Raw genomic sequence first — 20440 nt, 5'->3', positions numbered from 1 at the left:
AGACAAGACCAAAACTAGATAAACTGTTCCTCTCCCCTTGAGCACTGTGGGTAGAGCCATGCAGGGCTCCCAGCCAGAACTTGGGCCCACACGGCCTTTGGCCAAGCCGAACAGGTCAGTCTTAGGACCCTGGGGACCCGCTCAGAATCATGGAAAACCTTTGACCAAAGCACACGCTCTAGAAACCTTTTTTCTTAAAAAAAAAAAAAACTTTCATAATAAAGTTTATTACCTAAACTGGTGGTAAAAAATATAAAATAGGATTCTGCACAGCAGAAAAATAAAGCCAGAGACCCTCCCCCAACCCCTGGTTTGTGCAAAGATACTGGGTATATGTAAACATGAAGAGGTAGGAGGTACTGAGTTCAGGTCCTGGCCCCAGATAGTTAAGTTAAGCTACTACCAGGGGGACAACCAGGGGGACCCAGAGGGAGCACCAAGAGGGGGCACCCCCACAAGAGGTGGGGAGGGGTCTACGGGAGGGGTCTCCAGCCGAGGGCGGGAGGCGCCTCGCCCCCACACTCGCTCCCTCCAACCCACATGGTTCCAAGGAAATAATAATTAATAATAGAAAATAATAAGGCGCCCCAGTTAATGCTCCGTGCAGGGCGGGCGTGGCCGATCATATCTGGAAGGGGAAGGAGCTCAAGTAATCGCGGAGGACGGGGTTGAGGGGGATGCGCGCCAGGTTCTCGCGGCCCACGGTAGCCACAATGCGCTGGCGGCACAGCTCCTGCAGCGGCCGCACGCGGCGCTGGCGCAGCGGGGCCCCCAGCATGCGGCGCGGCGCCGCCACGTAGTGCTCCAGCAGCTCGAAGAGGCAGTCGAAGCTCTCGCGGCTGCCGTCCAGGTGGAAGCGGCCGGCCTGGAAGTGCACGCGGATGCTTGTGGGGCCCGAAGCCATCTTCACACTGAGGGCGAAGAAGCAGTTCCGCTGGCGGCTGTCGCGCACCAGGAAGGTGCCCACGGGCTCGGCGCGCAGCCGCTCGTGCGCCCCGTGCACGCTCAGAGGCCCCCAGTAGAAGCCGCAGGCGTCGAGGAGCGCGCTGGCGCGGGTGATGCGCCGGTAGTCGGCGTGCGAGCGGAACGTGCGGAAGTGCGTGTCGCCCGGGGCTGGAGCCGGGGCCGCCGGGCAGGGCCGCGGGCGCGCCGGGACCCCGGGTGAGGAGGAGGAGGAGGAGGATGAAGATGAGGAGGAGGAGGAGGAGGAGGAAGGCTCTGGCCGCCGTCGGGTCTCTGCTGCCGTGGAGATTGCATTGTCGGCTGCCACCTGGTTGTGTGCTACCATCCTACACGCGGGATCGGCCGGAGGGGTGGGCCATAGCGTCCGGGGGTGCGCTGATGGGGGAGACAGTCAGTGAGCGGGGAGTCTGGGTGGGGCTGGGCAGGTGAGAACCCGCGAGGCAACTTAGGAGGGGTGGGGATCCGTTTCTAATGGGTCGAGGGCGCAAGACCAGGTCGGGGCGGCCCTTTGAGCCTCAGTGGTCTCATCTAGAAAATGGGCTTCCCCGTCCGCAGAGTACTTCCACGCGGCTGGGAGCTCGGTGGGGCTCGGAGTCGCTCAGAGTTTGGTTAAGAGAGGGGGGCGTGGAGAGAGGTGCTTTGGAGAAACCAGCCCCAACTCCGGCCACTCGGCTCCCCATTCGCCGCCCTACGGCCGCCGCCTGCTGGCCAGGCCGGGGATTGGCGCCTCGACTCTGAGATTTGCGCAAAGGCAGAAAAGCTGCGTTGCGGGAACCCCCACGCGCGGGGGGTCTGCCAGGGTGGAGCCAGCCGGGGCTAGGGGCGTGGCGGCCGCGACCCCACCACGCAGCCCCCGAGGCCGCCCTGGCAACCTGGCTCTCCTGTGCCGTCCTCCCCTTTCCCTCCCGCTTTCTTGCCCAGTGCCGGGCTCACCTGGCGGCGGGGCGCGGGGCGCCGCGGGCGGGGCGGCGGGGGTCTCCGGGGCGGCTCTCGCGCATGCTCCGGGGCCGGGAGCCGTGCAGCTGCCACGGCCGCAGCTCGCTCTGCTCCGCGCCCGCCCCTGCACCAGTCTTTTAAACTGGCTTGAGGTGTGGTCAGTGAAGGCCCCGCCCCCTACGGCTACACCCCCCCCCTACAGGCCCGCCCTTCCGCGCCACTTTCGGTTTCTTTTTGTGCGCGCCTCGGAGGCCAGGCTCGCTCGACCTTTGCCACAAATCCGGGAACCTTTCCCCGGGAGGCCCCCTGTCCTGATCTAGCCTCGCACCTGTCCTAGGACCCCTCTATTCAGGTCTCCAACCCCATCCCTGAGCTCCCTGGGCAGTTCTCAGACGCCCCCTCGGACCTAGTGGCCCAGCTTCCCCCGCCCCCGCCACTGCTCTCGGTCGCAGATTTCTGCAGCCAAGCCCTTCAGGATACTTTGGACTGACCCTAGCACATTCTTCTGCCCCATCAGGTGTCTCATCACCCATCTTGGCTAGATCTGGGTCCTCTACTCTGGAGCCAGACACCTCCACCCGCCCTTGGAGTCTCGTTTGGGACCCCTCCGGACTGCTTTCGCCATTGCTCTGCCCCGTAGTGCCGGAGCCTCTAGATGGCTGCTTCTGCGCCCCTCCCCGCCTGTTGCTGTCCCCAGTTTTGTCTTGGGCTTCCCAGGAAGCGACGATCTGACCACAGGCTTCGGAGGAACCCTTCGGCGGCGCGGGAGGGGCGCCTTCGCTGCTCACCCAGTTCCTCGGAAACCGGGCGGGGCCGGGCAAGGTCGGTTGCCGGTGGCCTTGGCCGGCCCTCTACTACGCCGCAGCCGGAGAAACTGAGGCTCAGTGACTGGTGGAGGGGGAGCTCCGAAGGAGGCACGCCCTCCTTGCTTTTATTTCGGGAAGAGGAGCAGCTAGGCACTCTGGAGCCCAATGAAAAAATGGTTCATTTTCAGATGTGTTAATTCCAAAAACCTGCTCTGAGTTTTCCTGGCCAGCCCTCCTCTTCCCCCTCGTCTACTTTACTGTTGCCTCCCCACTGCTCGCGTCTGCTCCCTTCCCACACTCGCACCTCGGCTTTGGGATGACGGGGTACCAGTTGTGATTCGTACATTTGTGTGTGATCCTGTTTGTCCTGGAAAGGCACGGAATAGGTGCCTGGCTGCTATTTGTATTTTTGAATGAAAGAAAGAGCGAATGAGCTTTGAGGCTGGTGGGTGGTGAGTCTCAGAGCCGGAAGGCATCACGCGGAGGACACCAGGCTTGGCCGACCCTGGCTGCACACTGCCCTCTACAGGCAGATCTCAGGCTGCAGCCCAGCTCGCTCCTCTGCTTGGAGCCCTGGTGCCAGGTCCTCCAGCCTCTGCGCTTGTCATCCCTGAACCCAGCCCCCCTGTGTTTCCTCGTGAACACAAGGGGATGGCCCAGGACCAGCTTGCTTAGAACCCCCTTGGCTCCCTGAATTCATGTTCACAGCAGCTGGTGTTGGTCATTGATATGGTTCTGTGTGTGCCCTGGGTTGTGTGTGTGAACGTGCACTTGGGTGCAAGGGAGTGAGAAGATGCAGAGCCATGCATGTGCCAGTGGTCAGGTGCTGTGGTCATTCAGGACCAGCTGCATGGGGCCGCCTTGTGGTAAGTGACAAAATATAAAGTAATGGTTCAAAGCTGGACTTTGGACCCAGACTAGCTGGTTTCCAATGACAACTATGCAACTTTCTGTCCTTGTGACCCTGAGCATGTAATTAACTCCTTTGCTTTGGTGTCTCCATCTATGAAGAAGGTCATGATATTGTCTCCCTCCAAGTACAGGGATTAAATGAGTGCTAATGGGTCAGGTGCTTTGAACAACCCCTGGTGTAGAATAAGCATTCAGGAGGTGTTTGCTGTTGCTGTTATTGTCCATCAGCGGCTGGCTGTGGCTGTGGCAGCGTATTGGAGCCACAGACATTTGGCTTTATTTTAGAAGCCCTAGCCCAAGGAGAGCAGGCCATAGAAGGCATGGGGGAGTAGAAGGAGAGTTTCATGGCCCCTGGATGCTGGCAGTGGGGAGGCATAGCACCTCCTTCTCCCTTTGAGCTGGGGGTGGGTGGTCCAGTCCCAGAGAAGGCAGCCAGGCTGGGCTGGCTCCTGTATGACTTGTCTTCCTGCCAGCGGTCTACTTGGCAGGCCTCTGGGCAGAGGGAGATGTATAAATAGCTGGTGGCCCACATGCCCCCCGCCCCCCATCGACAGCCCAGGTGACTCCTACCTCTTTTTCCGGAGACTCGGGCCTCCTCCCCTTGGTCCTCCACTTGCCGCCACACTCCCACCCATCCCCATGGCGCCCCCGCCTTCACTTTGTTTACCGATATTCATTTAGCATTGGCCTAAACTGTGTACTCAGTGCTTTAGAGTCCTTAGACCCTGGATTGGCACAACAATCCAATCTGCCCATTATACAGATAGGGAAACTGAGGCTTAGAGAGGGAGCCACTTGCCCAGGGGCACACAACTCAGAAGGGGCAGAGTGGAGACTTATATCCGGGATGAGAGACCCCAAAGCCTTGGCCTGCTCTGCCATAAACTCTTCCCCACCTTCAATCCGATTCCTGGTGATCTCGAGTCCTGGTTTGTTTTCTGGAAAAACAGTAGATGGCAAAGAAATCAGAGCGATTCATTTGTATCCTGGGCCTCCTGGGGGAGGCGTGAGGACCTTTCTGCAGACTTCCCTCCTGTGCATAAGTTTGGAAAGGCTCCAGGTCTTGCCAGTCAAGCCTCTGTCTCACCCTTTGTGGCCCTGGGCCCCCTTGAGTCTCGGTTTCCTTGTGTGGACAATGGCCCTGGCCTTACCCTCCATGCAAACCAGATCCTGGTTGTGCAACCGTGGTGAGACAGGCACAAGTTGCTGAGCACACGTGGGTCTCCTCCCCACCAGCAGTGACCGTTACCATAGCTCTGGTTTCATTCTCAAATCTCCAGTTCAAAACGAAACCAAATCCAGACGCAGAAAGGGAAAAAGAAACATGCTGATTGACAAGCATCTGTCTGCCAGGCTCCTGGGAAGCTGGGCAGCATGGGAGCCCTGAGGAGTTTGGACTCCAACGGCCATGAGACCCCAGCCGAGCAGCCTGCTCTCTCTGGGCCTCAGAAGGGCATTGGAAGTTTGACGCCTCACAGAGCAGCACAGAAACAAAACCTGAAGCAGGGTGCCAGGCACGGAGCAAAGTGATGAGCAGGAGTGGCTTCTTGTCCCGGGGCGGTTGGGTCAGCCCTAGGTCCACAGCTTGTCTGGCCACGGCCAGACATGTGGGCTGGTTTTCCCCCCACCCCACCCCCCTGGCAGCTGAGAAGTGAGAGGTCCAGTCAGTAGCGGGGGGGGGGGGGGGGGGTCATGGGTTTGGCGCTCAGAGCTCAGTTTTTTCAGTTTCTTTTTCTAGCTTTGGCAAAGTCCTGCTGGGAAAAGCAGCCCCTGGTTAGGTCTTGTAATCTTGAAACTGCCCTGTGCTCCAGGCTCCTCAGCCTTTCTTCACAGCCAAGATTCCCATGGGAGTCTGTGCTTCTGGGGAGCCCTGAGCTATGGGGTTTGGAGCATGGATTCTGCTGTCAGCTGGCCTGGGTTTAAATCCATCGCTTCGTGAGCACATGGCCCAAGGCCAGCTTCCTAGCATCTCTGTACTTCAGTTTCCTCATCTGCAAGGTAGGGTAATTATGCTTACTTCACAATTTCAGTATTTATTCAGTAGGTTTTTATTGAGTGCTTCCTGTCTGCCAGGCACTAGGACTCAGGGGTCTTCAGGGAGACCCCGAGAGTGAATTCACATGGTCATTTCAGACCATGGTAAATGCTCTGGGAAGATAAACAGGGGAAAGGGGGCAGCAAGGTGTGGGGACAGGAGTGAGGTGAGGCAGACAGGGCAGGTTGGAGCTGAGGCCTTTCTAAAAGCGGGATGAAAAGGATTCCAGGGAGAGAGAACCACCAGTGCAAAGGCCCTGTGGTGGGAGTGATTGGCGGAGCTGAGGATCATAAAGGAGACATGTATAGTTGGTGTAGGGAGCAAGGAGTGAGTGCAGGGGTGAGGTATAGAGGTTGAGGGGGTCCAATTGATGGGACAAGGTTTTGTTGGGACGTGGGAGGGGTTTGGATTTCACCCTGACTGCAGGAGACACTACCGGGTTGGGTGTGGAAAAAAACTCCGGCTGCTGACTTCCCGGACAGCTTGGGGCTTGTAGCCACAGTGGTGACAGTGGGGACCTTGGGACATACCTCACGACGGTCCGTGCCCCCCACCCCCGTGTCACCACACTAGTTCCTGAAATGGGTGCAAAGACAGTCCTCAGGGACAGCCAGGACATGCATCCGACCTGAGTTCTGGGGTCAGCCCTCCCTTCCCAGGAGACCCTGGAAGTGGAGGCACTGTTTTCGGAGCCCGCTCTGGGCCAGGCGAGGGTGTCTTGTTCACTCTCGCCCATGGTTCTGTGACTTGGAAATTCTGTGTCTCCATGTACTAGGCGAGGAAGGTACTTCTCTGGGGGCTGGTGGAACAGCTTCGAGTATTTTGGAGAGCCTGGGGGCTGGGCTGCATCCCACTCGGAGGCCTCTTTCTCCAGACAGGTTGCTTCGTTACCTCGGGTGGAACCTTGTCCCCACAGCAGGAAAGATAGTGTGTTTCGGTGGTGAGAAGGGGTGTGCAGCTGGGGACACTTGAGCCCAAGGAGAAGGCTCTCGTCGGACAGAGGACTGATGGCCTGAGCTGGTGGCTGGGCCCCCAGATCCTGGGGAGACTTGGTGAGGACATTCCAGCAAGCCTCTTCAACCCACATGGCGGATGAAGGCGGGAGATGAGGTCAGAGCTTACGGGCAGTACCCGGTACTCGCCAGCTTTCAGAAAGCAGAGTGGGTGCTGGGACTGGGTCAGAAACTCCAGAAGAGGAAAGCAGACTTCTGAAACTCTGGTTATGGGGTCCAGACACAGACCCAGCCCCCCCCCCATTGTAGCTTCTGGCATGTCGCCTTCATCTAGTGGCCGCAAGAACCGTCCGAAAACCTAAGCCTGGCAGGCCCAGTGCCTTTTCCTCAGTGAGTCTCGCAGCACCTCACTGGGAGCCCATGGTTTCTATTTGTCCACCCTCTTCTAGTCTGCCCATCTGGTGGCCACCCTACCCCATCCTGCAAGTAGCAAAGTAAGTGTCAGCAGCTGACAACAGGGACACTGGCAGTGACCTTTGGCAGTTGACACATAGGGGAAACAAGCATTTGCAGAAGCTGTGGAGCTAGATGAAAGGGCTGACCATCAGCAGGCTGGGGACGCCGAGAGTCGGGGCAGGGCGTCTCCTCAACCCTGGGCACCAGCCCCCACCATGGGGAGTGGGAAAGCTGCTGAGAGAGGCCAGCTTGAGGCCCATCGTTTCGGGGCACGAAGACCAGCAATAGACGTGCTGTGGGCAGCCCACAGCCTGCTGGCTCCAGCAGAAGTCCCTGGCTGGGCCGGCAGGGCTGAGTGGGCTCTGGGAGGCGGTGGCCCTTCACCTGCACTTTGAAGAGCAAGAGAGACCTGGCCCAGGGAGAAGGGAGAGCGCCCCTGGCAGAGCGCGGCGCCAGCAAAGGCCCGGAGACCAACGTGTGAGGGCCCAAGGGGCAGGTGACAGGCGATGAGGATCAAGAAAGCAGGAAAGGCCCTGGGGCCACCCTGATGGTTTCTGGGCAGAGGCTTGGCTTGGGGAAGGCAGCGACTCTCCCTGAGGAGAGCCTTCGGGGTCACCTTGCCTGCAGCGAGCCCAGAAAGGGCAGATGGCACCGAGGACAGATAATACGAAGCCTTTGCAGACTCAGAGTTTACATCCAGCATTCCCGTGCTCTCTGTTCAGAGGCAGCAGAGCTTGGCTGAGCACCAGGTGCCTCACTGACACCCTTTCCGCCCTACTTTATTTGTCTGTTTCCTTGTAGAAAATTATTTCCCCTCCCCAGACATATTCCCAGGCCTCAGCTTAGTCTTCCAGATGCTTTTCCAGGCACCCACATGCCTGCATTTTCCCTCTAAAAGGACAGTGTTGCTTCGTGTAGAATTTCCCCTCCATCAATGGTAACCCTTTCCCCATCTTGCCCTTTCCACGCAGCAGCATATCCTGGCAACCAGGAGAGGCCACACATAGGTCAACCTCATTCCTTTAAATACTGCATGATGGAGCTGCCATTGTGGCTCAGTGGTAACGAACCTGACTAGTATCCATAAGGATGCGGGTTCGGTCCCTGGCCTTACTCAGTGGGTTAAGGATCCGGCGTTGCCATGAGCTGTGGTGTAGGTTGCGGATGGGGCTCAGCTCTGGCGTTGCTGTGACTGTGGTGTAGGCTGGCAGCTACAGCTCCAATTCAACCCTTAGCCTGTGAACCTCCATATGCCACGGGCGCGGTCCTGAAAAGAAAAAAAAAACAAAAAACAGAAAACAAAACTAAAAACTGCACAATAATCGTCAGTGAACCCGTGTGTTCGTTTAGCCATGCTGTGGGTATATACTTAGGGTGTTTCCAGTTTTTTACTCTTGCAAATCACATGACCCTGCATCCTGGCCCACATGTGTGAGCCCTGCTCTGCACGCTGTAAATGTTCTCGGACGCTGCCCAGTTGCCCACCACACGCTGTGCTGGTTTGCCATCCTCGCTGCTGCCCTCTGCCTCCCCGTGCCTTCCCAGCACTTGTTATTATCCAACCTTTTCTGGTTTTGCCCACTGAGTGGCCCATAGCCGGCATCTCACTGTTGCATTAATGTCTGCACATTCTTCCATTCAGCAAAGCTCTACTGAGCTCCTGATATGTGCCGGCCCCACGCTAAGTACTGGGCTGCAGCGGTCCAGATGGCATGTGCCTTGGATTGCTTCACAAAGCCTGTGGCGCACATGAGGCTCAGAGAGGTTCAGAGACAGGCCTAGGGTCACCCAGCGAGCGAATGGGGGAGGTGGTACAGTTTGAGGTAGTTTTCCTCCCAAATCGTACCTCAGGTTGACAGCTCGACATAGGCTCTGTACCCCCTTCCCTGGCTGCTCTTCACTCCCCGCAGGACTGCTGGGCCCCTTAGTGACCACTCGGGCCCGCAGGAGTGACAGCTCCCCAGGCAGCTGAGCGAGAGTCCCACCACAGGGGAGCCAGGTCTTTCTTTCAGGGCCCTCCTTACTCCGGCATCCAGCCAAAATTAGGTCTCTTGACCAGAAAGGCAGGTTAGGTTGCCTTCAGAATGTGGCTGAATTTAGCAACTGTTTCTCTCTGTTTCTTGAAATAGGGTTTCCAGCAAGCCAGCCCCCAAACTCCTGCCGCCCCACCCCCAGCCCAGCAAGTGAAAGAATGAGTCTGTGGTTTGATTTCTCTCCACTTGTTATCATGTGTGTGTCCGCGGGAGAGTAGCTGTGTGTCTGCAGGTGTGTGACTGCGGGAGAATAGCTGTGTGCTTGCTTGTGTGTTTCAGTGTGTGTGTGTGTATGTGTGTGAAGGGGGGCTGTGTATCTGGGAGTCCGTGTATCTGGGGGTCCGTGTAATTTGGGGGTCCGTGTGTGAACCCAGGGCTCTGTGTCTGGGTGAGTTTGAATGGAGATTTTTTTGTATGTGTGTCTGTGTGTGTTTGTGCCACTTTTTTCCTGAGTGTTGGTTTCAGGGAAATGTGTTAGGATGGGTCCATAACCCACACATGTGACCGAGTCTGTCTGCATCCAGCTTACTTCCTCTATTGCAGAGATGGTGTCCCTGTAATAGAAGAGCTCCTGCCTCCAGTGGTCGTATCATTAAAGGACACTGTCCAGGGAATAGGGAGGTCCTTTGCTGTGTGGGGCTCAAAGCCCCTGACCTTATCCTCTGACTCTCTGTCTCTGCCTCTTCTCTTAAAATGTGCTGCCTACAAGCACATCCCACACTGCTGTACTGAGTGACTATCATGTCACTGACTATCATGACATTATGTGGCCTTATGATTTTAAACAGGGAACCAGGAGGTTTGGGGCGAAGCATGAACCTCTGATCCCAAACCTACCTTCCAAGAGACCTTGATCAAATCACTTCTCTTCGGAGTCTGCAGGAGGTCAAGGGACCCCCTCAGAGCAAACGGAGTGCCGAACCCTCTGCTGGACGCTGCCATATGCATTATTTCCATGACACCCCCTCCCAACCCCTCAAGGGAGGCACTTTAGCCTCCCATTTTACAGAGGAGGGGACCGGGCTGCAGAGGAGAAGTGACCTGCTCAGGCCACACAGCCAGGTCTGAAAGAACCCACCACTGCCCAGGGCTCCGAGGAGCTCAGTGTCCTGCAAAACTTGGCCTCCTCTTGTCTACCTGAGACCTTGCTGGTTGGCGCATAACGTACACATCAGGCATGCACCTCAGTGATTCTGTATCTGTGTGCTGCGGCCTGACCCCCACCATGAGGCCTTGCTCCAGGATCCCCAGCATTTCTCTGTCCCCGCCCTCCACCGCAGGCACCCCCGCCGTTTCCACATGTTCGCCCCTCTCCTTTAGCCCACATGCCAGGTGTCATAGAAGGGGGCCTAGCAAGGGTGGTCTGCCCTCCGGGGTTGGCCTTACTGCCCCCAGGACAGATGAGGTTGAGGGGGTCTCAGGGTAATGAGCATGGCCAGTCCACGGTCCCCCACTCAGGGTGCAGAAGCCAGAGGCAACTTGGGTCTGACCCGAAAACCAAGGCTTGTGAGTTTGAAGGTTGGAAAGTTGTTTATGTGGGACCCTGACCAGTCCCTGATCCTTTTTCCTGGCAGCTTCACAACAAGTTGTCTGGTACTTTATATGACATACCAAGAACAGCAGAGGCTTGGGGTTGTTCTGTTTTGTTTTGTTTTGTCATCTTTTTAGGGCCACACCGGCAGCATATGGAAGTTCCCAGGCTAGGGGTCCAATCAGAGCTATAGCTGCTGGCCTACACCACAGCCACAGCCACACCAGATCCTAACCCACTGAGCGAGGCCAGAGATTGGACCTACATCCTTGTGGATGCTAGTCAGGTTTGTTTCTCCTGAGCCACAAGGAAAACTCTAGCAGAGCCTCCTTGGGGCTTCACATATGCTGGTCCCCTGGCCTGGAATGTGCTTCCCTCAGGCTCCAGTGGCCCTTGACCTCCCTCCCCACCCCTGTCCCACCAGAGTCGCTCAGCGTTACATCCAGACCTTGCCCCCTTGATACCACCGCGTAATGTGACCAGGAGATCTTGTGCTCATGAGTTTGTGTGTTCTGAGAACAGGGCCTAGCCCAGCCCCTGAAAACACGTGGTCGCTTAGTGAAGTTTGTTGAAACAACAGGCGAGGCTCAGAAGGGTTGATCACCAGCCCAAGGTCACACAACGGGGAAACGAGATGAGCCAGGATTCAAACTCTCCTGCCATGTGCCTCGGCTGCCTGCTGCATATGTGGATCACATGAACAGTGTGTGGACCCGTGGGCATCCTCTGTGCATGTGTGCATGCGCGGGAGTGTGCGCTCATGTGTACAAATATGGGAGCAGGTGGGGCAAGGGAGGGCTCTGCCCAAGCGGAGTGTTGCCCGTCCACTCCAAAGGCTTCTTGGTGCCTCCAGCTGCCTTTCATTTCTGCCCCTGTGGCAGGACTGGCTCCTTATACTTCCATGAGTGACTGTCACAGGACATGGCCCTCCTCCTTACCCAGCCACTTCCCTGCTTTGTGCTTCTAAACCAGGCCCCCAAACACGTGACCCCCTTTAGTGAAATCAAAATGCCAACTCAAGGCTAAGTCATCCTGTGTACAAGCTTTACTCAATGTTGCATAGAAATCAATGTAGTAACATGTTCCTGCCAAAAGTTTGACTTCTTCCTTCCAGCATTCCACGTGTGATGGCGTTTCTCATCTGGGTGAAACCGACACAGGAACAAGCCTTGGGGTGTCTTCTCAGTTGTATTTTCGCCCTAAGGAATAGGAATGGGAAAGGGAGCCTTTAAGAGCAGAGTGCTTCATAGTCACAACCTGCTCCTTTGGGTTTTGGATGCTCATGTGTAATCACATACGGGGCGGGGATGGGGCCTGGCAGTCTTCAGGCCCCTTTGACTTGTGAATCCTTCCATTTATTATGCACCCATGAATCACCCAGTGCAACATTCATTTCATTCTCTAAACAATATCCAGGCTACCCATCCAGTCCGCCAGTCCAAATATCCTTTCTTCCATCTATTGGCCCAGTTATTCCATTCATCCATCTATCCAGTTAGCCAGTCAGTTTATCTACCTCTTTATCCATCCACTGAACATCTCATCATCCGCCCACCTGGACAACCGTTATTTAACCAATTCATCAAACCAGCCATCCTCTCAAAATTTACCCCACCAGATAGCCAGCTATGTTCAATTCACCATCCATTCACCAACCACATCCTTCCAAGCGTATCTAATCTACTCAGCCATCCGCCCAGCCAATTCATTCGGCCTACCCGCACCTCAACCCAATTCAGCCAATCACATCCACTGTTCTGTCCTTTCATACATGCATTCCACCCCTCTGCCTAACCAACCTGATGTTCATCCACCCAGCCTCACCCCCGTCCATGCTTCCTCTAGCTAATCTGCCATCCCTCCAATCAACCCGTCCAGTTTATTTAAAGACCTGGTGTCTCGGTGTATTGTGTACACAACGGCCATAGCTGCTTCTCCCCCGTTACCCTTGCCTGTTGCACCTCTGCCCTCTGGCTGGGAGGCTGCCACCCTCACCTCACTTCCCCCAAAGTCTGGCTGGGCTGCTCCCCCTGCGGCCCTTCCCCACCAGCCTGAAAGGTACCTGAGCTCCGCCTCTTAGTTTTGTACACCTGCTGGCTCCTCTTGATTCCCTTCCTCTTGTTCGCCTTCCCCTCCACGTTCTTCCTTTTCTTGGAGTGGCTGCAGGAGCGGCTGCCGGGCCGAGAGGGGCAGCGGTGGGAGTGCATGGCACGTTTGCGATGCCTTGGTGATGGGCTGGGGCTCAGACTCTGGCTCTGGTGGCCAGGTAGACTGCGGTGGCCTGTTGGACTCTGACTGGAGCTCCGGCTCCGGCTGCAACTCTGGCTTCGGCTGCAGCTCTGGCTGCAGTTCTGGCAGTGGTGGCTGCAGCTGCACTGGTTGCAGGCGTGGCTTTGGGGCCCAGAGTTGCTATGGGGCTGGGTGTGGGCGTTGGGAAGGCTCTGAGTCTTGGTGTCCATGGGAGGCCGCGCTTGGAGGGGCAGAGCCTCCTCCTCCTCCTCCTCCTCTTCAGGCACACCCAGCTTCACAGAGGCCCTGGCAGCCCCTGGTTATATAGTCGGGACCGATTGTGATGGCACAGGCCTCAGGGGTGTAACAGATGTGGCCTGACTGGGACAGAGCACCCTGCCCTTCCCCTAACCCTATCCCACGGGGGCGGGGGCAGCTTTCAGAGGGCATCTGGGGTCCTCCCATTGTTGGTTGAGAGGAGTGACCCTGGGGTCCACATCCCAGATCTGCTGCTTCCTTTCCTTCTGCTCCCTCCCCTGGGCATTCACCTCACCAAACCCCAGCCCCTGTCTTTGTAGATGGGGGACATAAGAATCCATCCCCTACATGGGGACATTGGGCAAAGTCAACGAGAGGATCTATGTCCAGCGGGTACCTCAGGGCCAGCCCATCCTCCAAGCATCCCAGCTCTGGTTCCTATTCCTCGCAGGTGGCTGGAAGCCAGGAGCACAGCCCTGAGCCCAGCAGAGCAGGGGCGGGGGTCGGCGAGGCCGGTGACTCGCGCATGGGCGATGTGATAGGCTGGCTTATTGGGTGGCTGGCGATGGATGGATGGATGACGAGAGTAGCCAAATGGGCTGATGGTGGTCCTGGGGCTGCCTGGCAAGCCCCCCACCCCAGTAGGGTTTAAAGCCGAGAGATTTAGGACCGGGTTCAGATCCCGCTTTGCCCTGATGTCCCATCTTGGGCAGATCATTTTGGTTTTCAAGGCCTTGTTTCCTTATCTGACAGAGGGACGTCGTCCCTTCCTTCCTGGTATTCTTGTGAGCCCGAGATGCCTGTCAAGCCACAGGAGGCCTTGAAAAATGTCTTCCTCTCTCTGGTTCCTGCCTCTGACACTACTCCCCTCCCTGCTGGTGCGGCCGCGTGCAGTGGGACATTGTGCTCAGACCTCCCAGCGCCTGTGGCAGAAAACCCACAGTGGCGCGCACCCGAGGCCCGGTTGGAGCTCCCTCGCACGGAGCATTCTCCCCACAGCCCCCCACCCTCCCCATGCCTTGGCCAGCGCCCTTGGTCTTAGCTCTTGGCCTGCCCTCCCCACCCCTCCCCTCAGGAAGCTCCCTCCACGTCCATCTCCCCTCCCCCTGGAAGGCCCCCCACCCCGCCCATGTCTGCTTTGCCCTCGCTGTTGCTTGTGCACAACTTTGCTGTCATCTGTTTTTATTGTAACTTATTTCTTGATACACATGTCACATCACTCATGGTGAAAACCATCCTGTTTACAGAGCGCTTCCTGCGTGGCTGGGCTCCTGGGCCCACTCTTTCTAGGCGGCTTGGTCCCCGAGACTTACAGTGACCCTTTGTATTGGACTGAATACTCCCCCCAAAGCTGTGTCCATGTCCTAGGCCCTGGAACCTATCCGTGTGACCACATTTGGAAAAAGCCTCTTTGCAGATGGAATTAAGTCTATTTAGAGCATCCTGGATTATCCAGGTAGGCCCTAAATCCAATGACAGAATAAGTAAGAGAGAGAGAAGGCATGGGGAGAGGAGACTGCGGGAAGGTAGAGGCCAGGGTTAGAGGCGTGCAGCTGCGAGTGCAAGAGCGCCTAGAGCCCCTGTGAGCTGGGCAAGGCAGGAAGGGTGCTCCCATAGGCCCTGGGGGTGGGGGGTGGGGCAGCTGTGGCCCAGATGACTCTTTAATTTCAGACTTCTGGCCTCTAGAAGGTGAGAAGATAAATTTCTGTTGTTTTAAGCCACCAAGTGTATGATCATTTGTTACAGCAGCCTTGAGAGGCCAACAGGCCCTGTGAGGTAGGTGTGGTTATTACACTCAACAAGGGAGAGGCAGGCTCAGAGAGGTTGAGTAACCAGCCCGGAGTCCCACAGCGGGTCAGTGACAGAGCCGAATTTGCCTCCAGGCCTGCCACCTCTCATCGAGCCTCGTGGTCACTGAGGACTCTGGGGGCCTTAGGGAGACCCTGCAACTCTGTTCTGAAGGCACTGCCTTGCGCGAGCTCAGCAGGGCTGGTTGGTTGCTCAGGCTATGAAGACTCTCCCCTCTTTTCCTCTCCCCTCTGCTCTGACTGCCCCTTCCCACCCTTGAGAGCAGAGTGGGACGGAGACTGTTTCATTAATCACAGGGCCCACGGTGGCTGGCACAGTGCCTGGCGTACAGCAGGGCCTTGGCAAACGTCTGCTGGGCACTCGAACGGGTCGGTGGACCTGTTGGACTTGAACAGAAGGACAAGTTCTGACCGAGATGCCCGGCGGGGCAGGCTGGGTGGTCACGGGCAGTGGGGCTGCCTCCTTCAGACCTCACGTGCCCTGTGGTGCCCCAGGCCTCAGCGGTGGCCACCTCTGAGTAACCCCAGGCCTCCCTGTCCTCCCCGCCCCTCCGGCAGCCCCAGCAGGACCCTTCTCAGCCCCGACACCGGGGCCTGGGGGATTCTTGAGGGAAGAGGGTGGAGGTCACAAATGTTATTTCTATTGGAAAGAAAAGGGTTAAGGGAGCCGGGGCCAGGATGGGTGACAGACACCCAGGCTGCTTCTGGAGGAAGGCCAGTGAGTGGGCGTGGGGCCTGGGGCCTGCCTCTGTGTCTGGCCCCTCTGCTGATCTCCCTTTACCCACTTCCCTGATGGGCTGTCGGCTCTGCCCCCATGGCTGCTCTTGATAAGGGCAGAAGTGAGCCTCTGGTGGGGTTCACGGGGTCACCTTGAGTGTGAGGATGGCAGCTGAGAAGGACCCAGACCCCTCCACCTGCTGTGACCCTAAAATCAGGGCCTACGAGTCAGATGGAACTGCCACGGTGGCAGTGCCCATCTCGGTGAAATGCACCACTGCCAGGCCCGCTCCCACCCAGCATTTCCGTTGGTCCCCTAGCCGGCTGGCCTACGGGGTAGCTACTCACCTCCCCTTAAACAGGGAGGGCAGGCTGAGGGTCAGAGACAGGCAGCGATTGGCTCCGTGTCACACGGCTAGCGCCAAGAAGTCAGCAGGTGTGCCGAGCTCCCGAGCCTGTGCTAAGAAGAGTGTCTGTGGTTAGTGTGTGGGGGCTTGCTGAGGGGGTCACGCTGGTCCTGCGGGTGCCCTCAGCCCATGTCTGCTCAGACTTGGAACCTTCCCCGGAGACGGGACTGGCACAGGTGACTTTCCAGCCCAGGCCACCACACTTCCCACCCCCCAAAGCGGGGAAGGCAGCCGAGAAGTCACGGGAGTGGACCTTGTGAGGACTTTTGGCTGGAGTTCAAGGACAGGGGTCACTGACTCCTGCTCTTCACCCTCCTACATACATGCACACGCACACGCACACACACACACACACACACACACACACACACACGCACGAACACACACATGCACGCATGGTACCATAGCCTTGGGGCGGGGAGACCAGACAGGAGGAGAAGTTTCCTTGGAGACTTTTTATTGACTCTTCTCTGAAAGTCCGCTCTGGAGCAGTGCAGGCACCTCTTCCCAGGCCGTCGTCGTCGTCGCCGTGGGTCAGGAGTGTGTCTGCTTGGGCTCGGGGCTCTGCTGGGCCACAAGGTCATTCTGGGTGCCTTCCTCCTGCTGATCGGGCTCCATCAGCAACAGCTTGCCCTGCACAGGGAGCTCCTCTTCCTCTTCCTCTTCCTCTTCCTCTTCCTCTCCCTCCTCCTCTTCCTCGCCCTCCGACGACAAGGAGAAGTTATCCTGACTCACGCAGGCCACCAGCTTCTTCATGGACGATTCGTGGCCCCGGGCGTGGCCCGTGCTGAGCTTGGCACAGCGGGAACCCATGGTCCACTCTGGCTGCCTGTCTGGACTGGGAGGAAAGGCCACTGGTGGGGAGTGCAGGGGCTGTTGAGGGTGGTAGGCAGGGTGCTGACATCACAAAGGGCCCCCCACCCCCGAGCGTCTCGCCCTCAGATACCTAAGTCTGGGCCGACAGCCTACTCAAACCTCGGACCCAGTTGCCCCACTGAGTGCCCCCCTCCCCGCCCCCAGGGCAGGACCAAGGCCAAATGCTGGCGCGCCTCTGCAGCCTGCCTGCTGTGTTGCCTTCTCCGTCTGGCAGAAGTCCAGCACGTTTCTTATCCCCAATGACAGTGCGGGATAGAATTTCCAGAAGCAGCAGAGCGCACAGCCTCCTGCCCCCATCCCAGAAGTACCAGCCAAGAGAGCTGCTGACAGTGTGTGATGAGAGGTGGCAGCTTCCAGGGCCGCTGGAGCTGTCTGGTTTCTGGACCTGGGTGGTGCCTTCAGGCAGGCTTCACCCTCATGCCCAGGCTTCTCTGAAACTAAAGAAAACCCTTCTCACGCTTCCCTGTCCTCACAGCACCCTTTAAAGGCAGTGGCTCCTAAGCTTTTGGGGTCACGGTCTCTTTAGCGGCACATGCCCCTGCGGGGAGGGGTAAAGCCCCCTTGGTCCTTCTGAGGGCGAGGAGTCCACTTCTGACATACCCACCCTCCCCAGGGCTGGGGAAGGCTGAGGAGCGACCCTCCCCGGATGGCTTATCCCCGGGCAGCAGGGTGGACCCCTGAAGCACAAGGGTCCCCATGAGGGGGAGGCAGAGAGATTTCACACAGGAAGCAGGGGTTGGAGGTGTGGCTGCAGCAGAGGAACACCAAGGATTATGAGGCAGGAATGGATTGTGCCCTGGAGCCTCCAGAGCAAGCATGGCCCTGTCATGGTCACGAGGGTCCCATCTCAGAATTCGAGCGGCCCACAAGGCCTCACCCCTTGCCCCTTGTTGGTTCCCTCCATGCTAGCCTTGTTCTTGCTGGAGCATGCCAGACCTGCTTCCCATCCTGGCACAGTCCACACTTTCCCCAGCCGCCCGAACAGCCCTTCAGGTTCTTCAGGTTGAGAGACAGTGAGATGGGGGTTGACAGGGAAATGCGAAGGTCACAGTTGAGTAGAGTAGCGTGGTCTTTGGCATCCCAGTGGCTCTGGGTGATGGGATGCCAAGGGTGTCCCAGGGTGAGACAGCAGCGTGGTACTCCGGGGGGCCCCCACCCTCTCCCCAGCCCCATGGGAAATAGAAGCCCTGTTTGTGCTCAGCGAGTTTCTCATCTCAAGCTTTATTGGCAGATGACTTTTGCTCATTTTACTCAAGATCTCGCGGGCTCCTTGCAAACACAGGGCCTGGGCATCCGTGGGGGATTGCTATGGTCTCGAGAGGTGGTTCCTGCAGGTGACTTTTTCTTTTCCTTCATTTCCAACCAGGGGTGTGATGGGCCCAGGGAGGCTTAGAGCCTCCTTCTGCATCTTCTCCTCCTCCTGATCCGTCTGCAGCCTTTAGGAAAAAGTTCTAGTTAGAGCCTAGGGAATCTGGGTGGGGAGGTAGGGCGTTCCCGCGCTCCACGAGCCTCCCGCCGCCGCCCTTCCGCGCCCTGGTCTGGAGGCGTGGGGGCGCCCGGCGTGGGGGCGAGGTGGGGGGCACGGACCTCTGCGGTGCCGCCTGTGCCGGCAGGCGCGTCTCCTGCGCCTCCGGCAGGAGCGGCGCCGCCGCCGCGTGTGGCTCCTGTGTCTGTAGTGGTAGCGGCCTCTGTGGGTCCTGCCGTAGACCGGGACGTCCTCCGGCCTCAGCTCCTGGTCCTGGTCCTGGCGCTCATTTTCGCGCTGCTGCCCAGAGCCCTGCTGCGGACTTTCGCTTGGACTCCGCACGCGGCATCGGACCATGGTGGCGGGTCAGGCGGCTCGGGCGGGGCTGCAGTGGCCTTGGGGGAGGAGGCTGAGGCCTGCCCGCCGGCTCTTGCTCTTAATAGTGTTGGTCGGGTCTGTCCGCAGCCCTCCGGGGACTTGTATATAAAGGGGGCCCCCACTGTGACTTGGCAGCCCCACCCCACCATTGTCCCCACCTTGGCCCCTTCTGTGAAAGCAGCACAGAGCCCAGGCAGCCAGCCCTCACCTCTGCCGCCCATAGAACGTGTCCCTGTCCCTCGTAAGGTGGGACTCTCACAGGAGAGCGCCAGCCTCTTCTGTCCAAATGCCTTCATCCCCCCCCACGACTGCTGGGAGCCCCCGCATAGCCTCCCCCGAGGCTCCTCGCCCCCGCCCGTGCAGCTGCGCCACAGGCTGGGGTTTGCAAAGCACGCAGGGTAGGGAGTGGGGCTTATCTGTCCCCAGGGTGATCTTATGCTTACTCTCTGCCAGAAATTCCAGAAATTCCATACATTTACTCATTAACTGAGGCACCGAGAGGTTGAGTGACTTGCTTACGGGCACTGCAAGTAAGGGGTAAGGCCGGGCTTCAGGGTCAGGCCCGGGCTCCCCAGCCGCACCCTGGGGACTTCTTCCTTCCCCAAAATGTGTCACCTTTCCACCACCTCTGGCTTCCTCCTAGGGTTCCCACTGTGCTTTGATGGCCTGTTAAAATCCAGAATCATTGGGGAAACAACAATTTAAAAAAAGAAAGAAAGTAGCAAAAAATGAAACTAAAAGATGTAAAAGAACAATAAAATTAAAAGAGGAGTATCTTAAAAAAAAGAAAAAATCCAGAATCAGTCTTAGCATCTGCAGGGAGGATGTGGTAGACAGAGCCATGCCCACCCCACTCCATGTCCATGCTAATCCCTGGGCCTATGAGTGTTACCTGACGGGCAGAAGGGATTTTCTGAATGCGAACAGTTGAGAGGTGTGATCATCCTGGATTATCTGGGTGGTTCATTGTAAGCACATGGGTCCTTAGAAGGAAGAGTCATGGCTCAGCGGTAACGAACCTGACTAGATGAGGATGTGGTTCGATCCGTGGCCTCGCTCAGTGGGTTCAGGATCCGCGGTTGCCCTGAGCTGTGATGTAGGTTGTAGATGCAGCTCAGATCCTGCATGGCTTGTGGCTCTGGGGTAGCCAGCAGCTGTAGCTCTGATTTGACCCCTAGCCTAGGAACTTCCATGTGCCAAGGGTGCAGCCCTAAAAAGCCAAAAAAATAAAATAAAATAAAATAAAAAAGAGAGAAGTAGGAGAGTCACAGGAAGAGAGATTTGAAGATGCTGGACCACTGGCTTTGAAGATGGAAGCAGAGCTGTGAACTGAGGGATGCAGGTGGCCTCTAGGAGCTGGGAAAGACAAGGCTTCCTGAGGCTTCCAAACCTGCTCACACCTTGATTTTATCCCCGTGAGTCCCAAGTAGGATAATAAATTTGTGTTTTAAGCTGTGAAGTTTGTGGTAATTTTTTTTTTTTTGTCTTTGTCTTTGTTGTTGTTGTTGCTATTTCTTGGGCCGCTCCTGCGGCATATGGAGGTTCCCAGGCTAGGGGCTGAATCGGAGCTGTAGCCACCGGCCTACGCCAGAGCCACAGCAACTCGGGATCCGAGCCGCGTCTGCAACCTACATCACAGCTCACGGCAACGCCGGATCGTTAACCCACTGAGCAAGG

General features: G+C 57.5%; 4 protein-coding genes across 4 annotated transcripts; all 4 read right to left on the bottom strand.

The window, feature by feature from the left end:
- Positions 1-211: 211 nt before the first annotated feature.
- SOCS1 (suppressor of cytokine signaling 1) lies at positions 212-2028 on the bottom strand. The gene is made up of 2 exons (XM_047780494.1): positions 1897-2028; positions 212-1338 (listed from the first exon to the last, which is right to left on the bottom strand). The coding sequence occupies exon 2, from the start codon at positions 1286-1288 to the stop codon at positions 623-625; it is 666 nt and encodes a 221-aa protein (XP_047636450.1). The 5' UTR covers positions 1289-1338; positions 1897-2028; the 3' UTR covers positions 212-622.
- Positions 2029-11475: 9447 nt separating this feature from the next.
- Positions 11476-13159, bottom strand: TNP2 (transition protein 2). The gene is made up of 2 exons (XM_047779159.1): positions 12688-13159; positions 11476-11824 (listed from the first exon to the last, which is right to left on the bottom strand). Exons 1-2 carry the CDS (start codon positions 13082-13084, stop codon positions 11808-11810), a joined length of 414 nt encoding a protein of 137 aa, XP_047635115.1. The 5' UTR covers positions 13085-13159; the 3' UTR covers positions 11476-11807.
- Positions 13160-16518: 3359 nt separating this feature from the next.
- PRM3 (protamine 3) lies at positions 16519-17018 on the bottom strand. The gene has a single exon (XM_047779158.1). It carries the CDS (start codon positions 16855-16857, stop codon positions 16579-16581), a length of 279 nt encoding a protein of 92 aa, XP_047635114.1. The 5' UTR covers positions 16858-17018; the 3' UTR covers positions 16519-16578.
- Positions 17019-18125: 1107 nt separating this feature from the next.
- On the bottom strand, positions 18126-18817 carry PRM2 (protamine 2). The gene is made up of 2 exons (XM_047779157.1): positions 18508-18817; positions 18126-18356 (listed from the first exon to the last, which is right to left on the bottom strand). Exons 1-2 carry the CDS (start codon positions 18740-18742, stop codon positions 18310-18312), a joined length of 282 nt encoding a protein of 93 aa, XP_047635113.1. The 5' UTR covers positions 18743-18817; the 3' UTR covers positions 18126-18309.
- Positions 18818-20440: the final 1623 nt, after the last annotated feature.

The sequence above is a fragment of the Phacochoerus africanus genome, chromosome 5, assembly GCF_016906955.1.
Source record: "Phacochoerus africanus isolate WHEZ1 chromosome 5, ROS_Pafr_v1, whole genome shotgun sequence".
Lineage (NCBI taxonomy): Eukaryota > Metazoa > Chordata > Mammalia > Artiodactyla > Suidae > Phacochoerus > Phacochoerus africanus.
This window is presented reverse-complemented; position numbering and strand designations above follow the sequence as displayed.

What these genes read in the sequence shown, in the direction of transcription:
- SOCS1 (XM_047780494.1), bottom strand. Translation starts at nt 1,288, where the DNA reads ATGGTAGCACACAACCAGGTGGCAGCCGACAATGCAATCTCCACGGCA.
- TNP2 (XM_047779159.1), bottom strand. Translation starts at nt 13,084, where the DNA reads ATGGACACCAAGACTCAGAGCCTTCCCAACGCCCACACCCAGCCCCAT.
- PRM3 (XM_047779158.1), bottom strand. Translation starts at nt 16,857, where the DNA reads ATGGGTTCCCGCTGTGCCAAGCTCAGCACGGGCCACGCCCGGGGCCAC.
- PRM2 (XM_047779157.1), bottom strand. Translation starts at nt 18,742, where the DNA reads ATGGTCCGATGCCGCGTGCGGAGTCCAAGCGAAAGTCCGCAGCAGGGC. An exon ending in GCACAGGCGGCACCGCAGAG is followed by an intron (nt 18,357 to 18,507) that starts GTCCGTGCCCCC and finishes TTTTTCCTAAAG; the next exon opens with GCTGCAGACGGATCAGGAGG.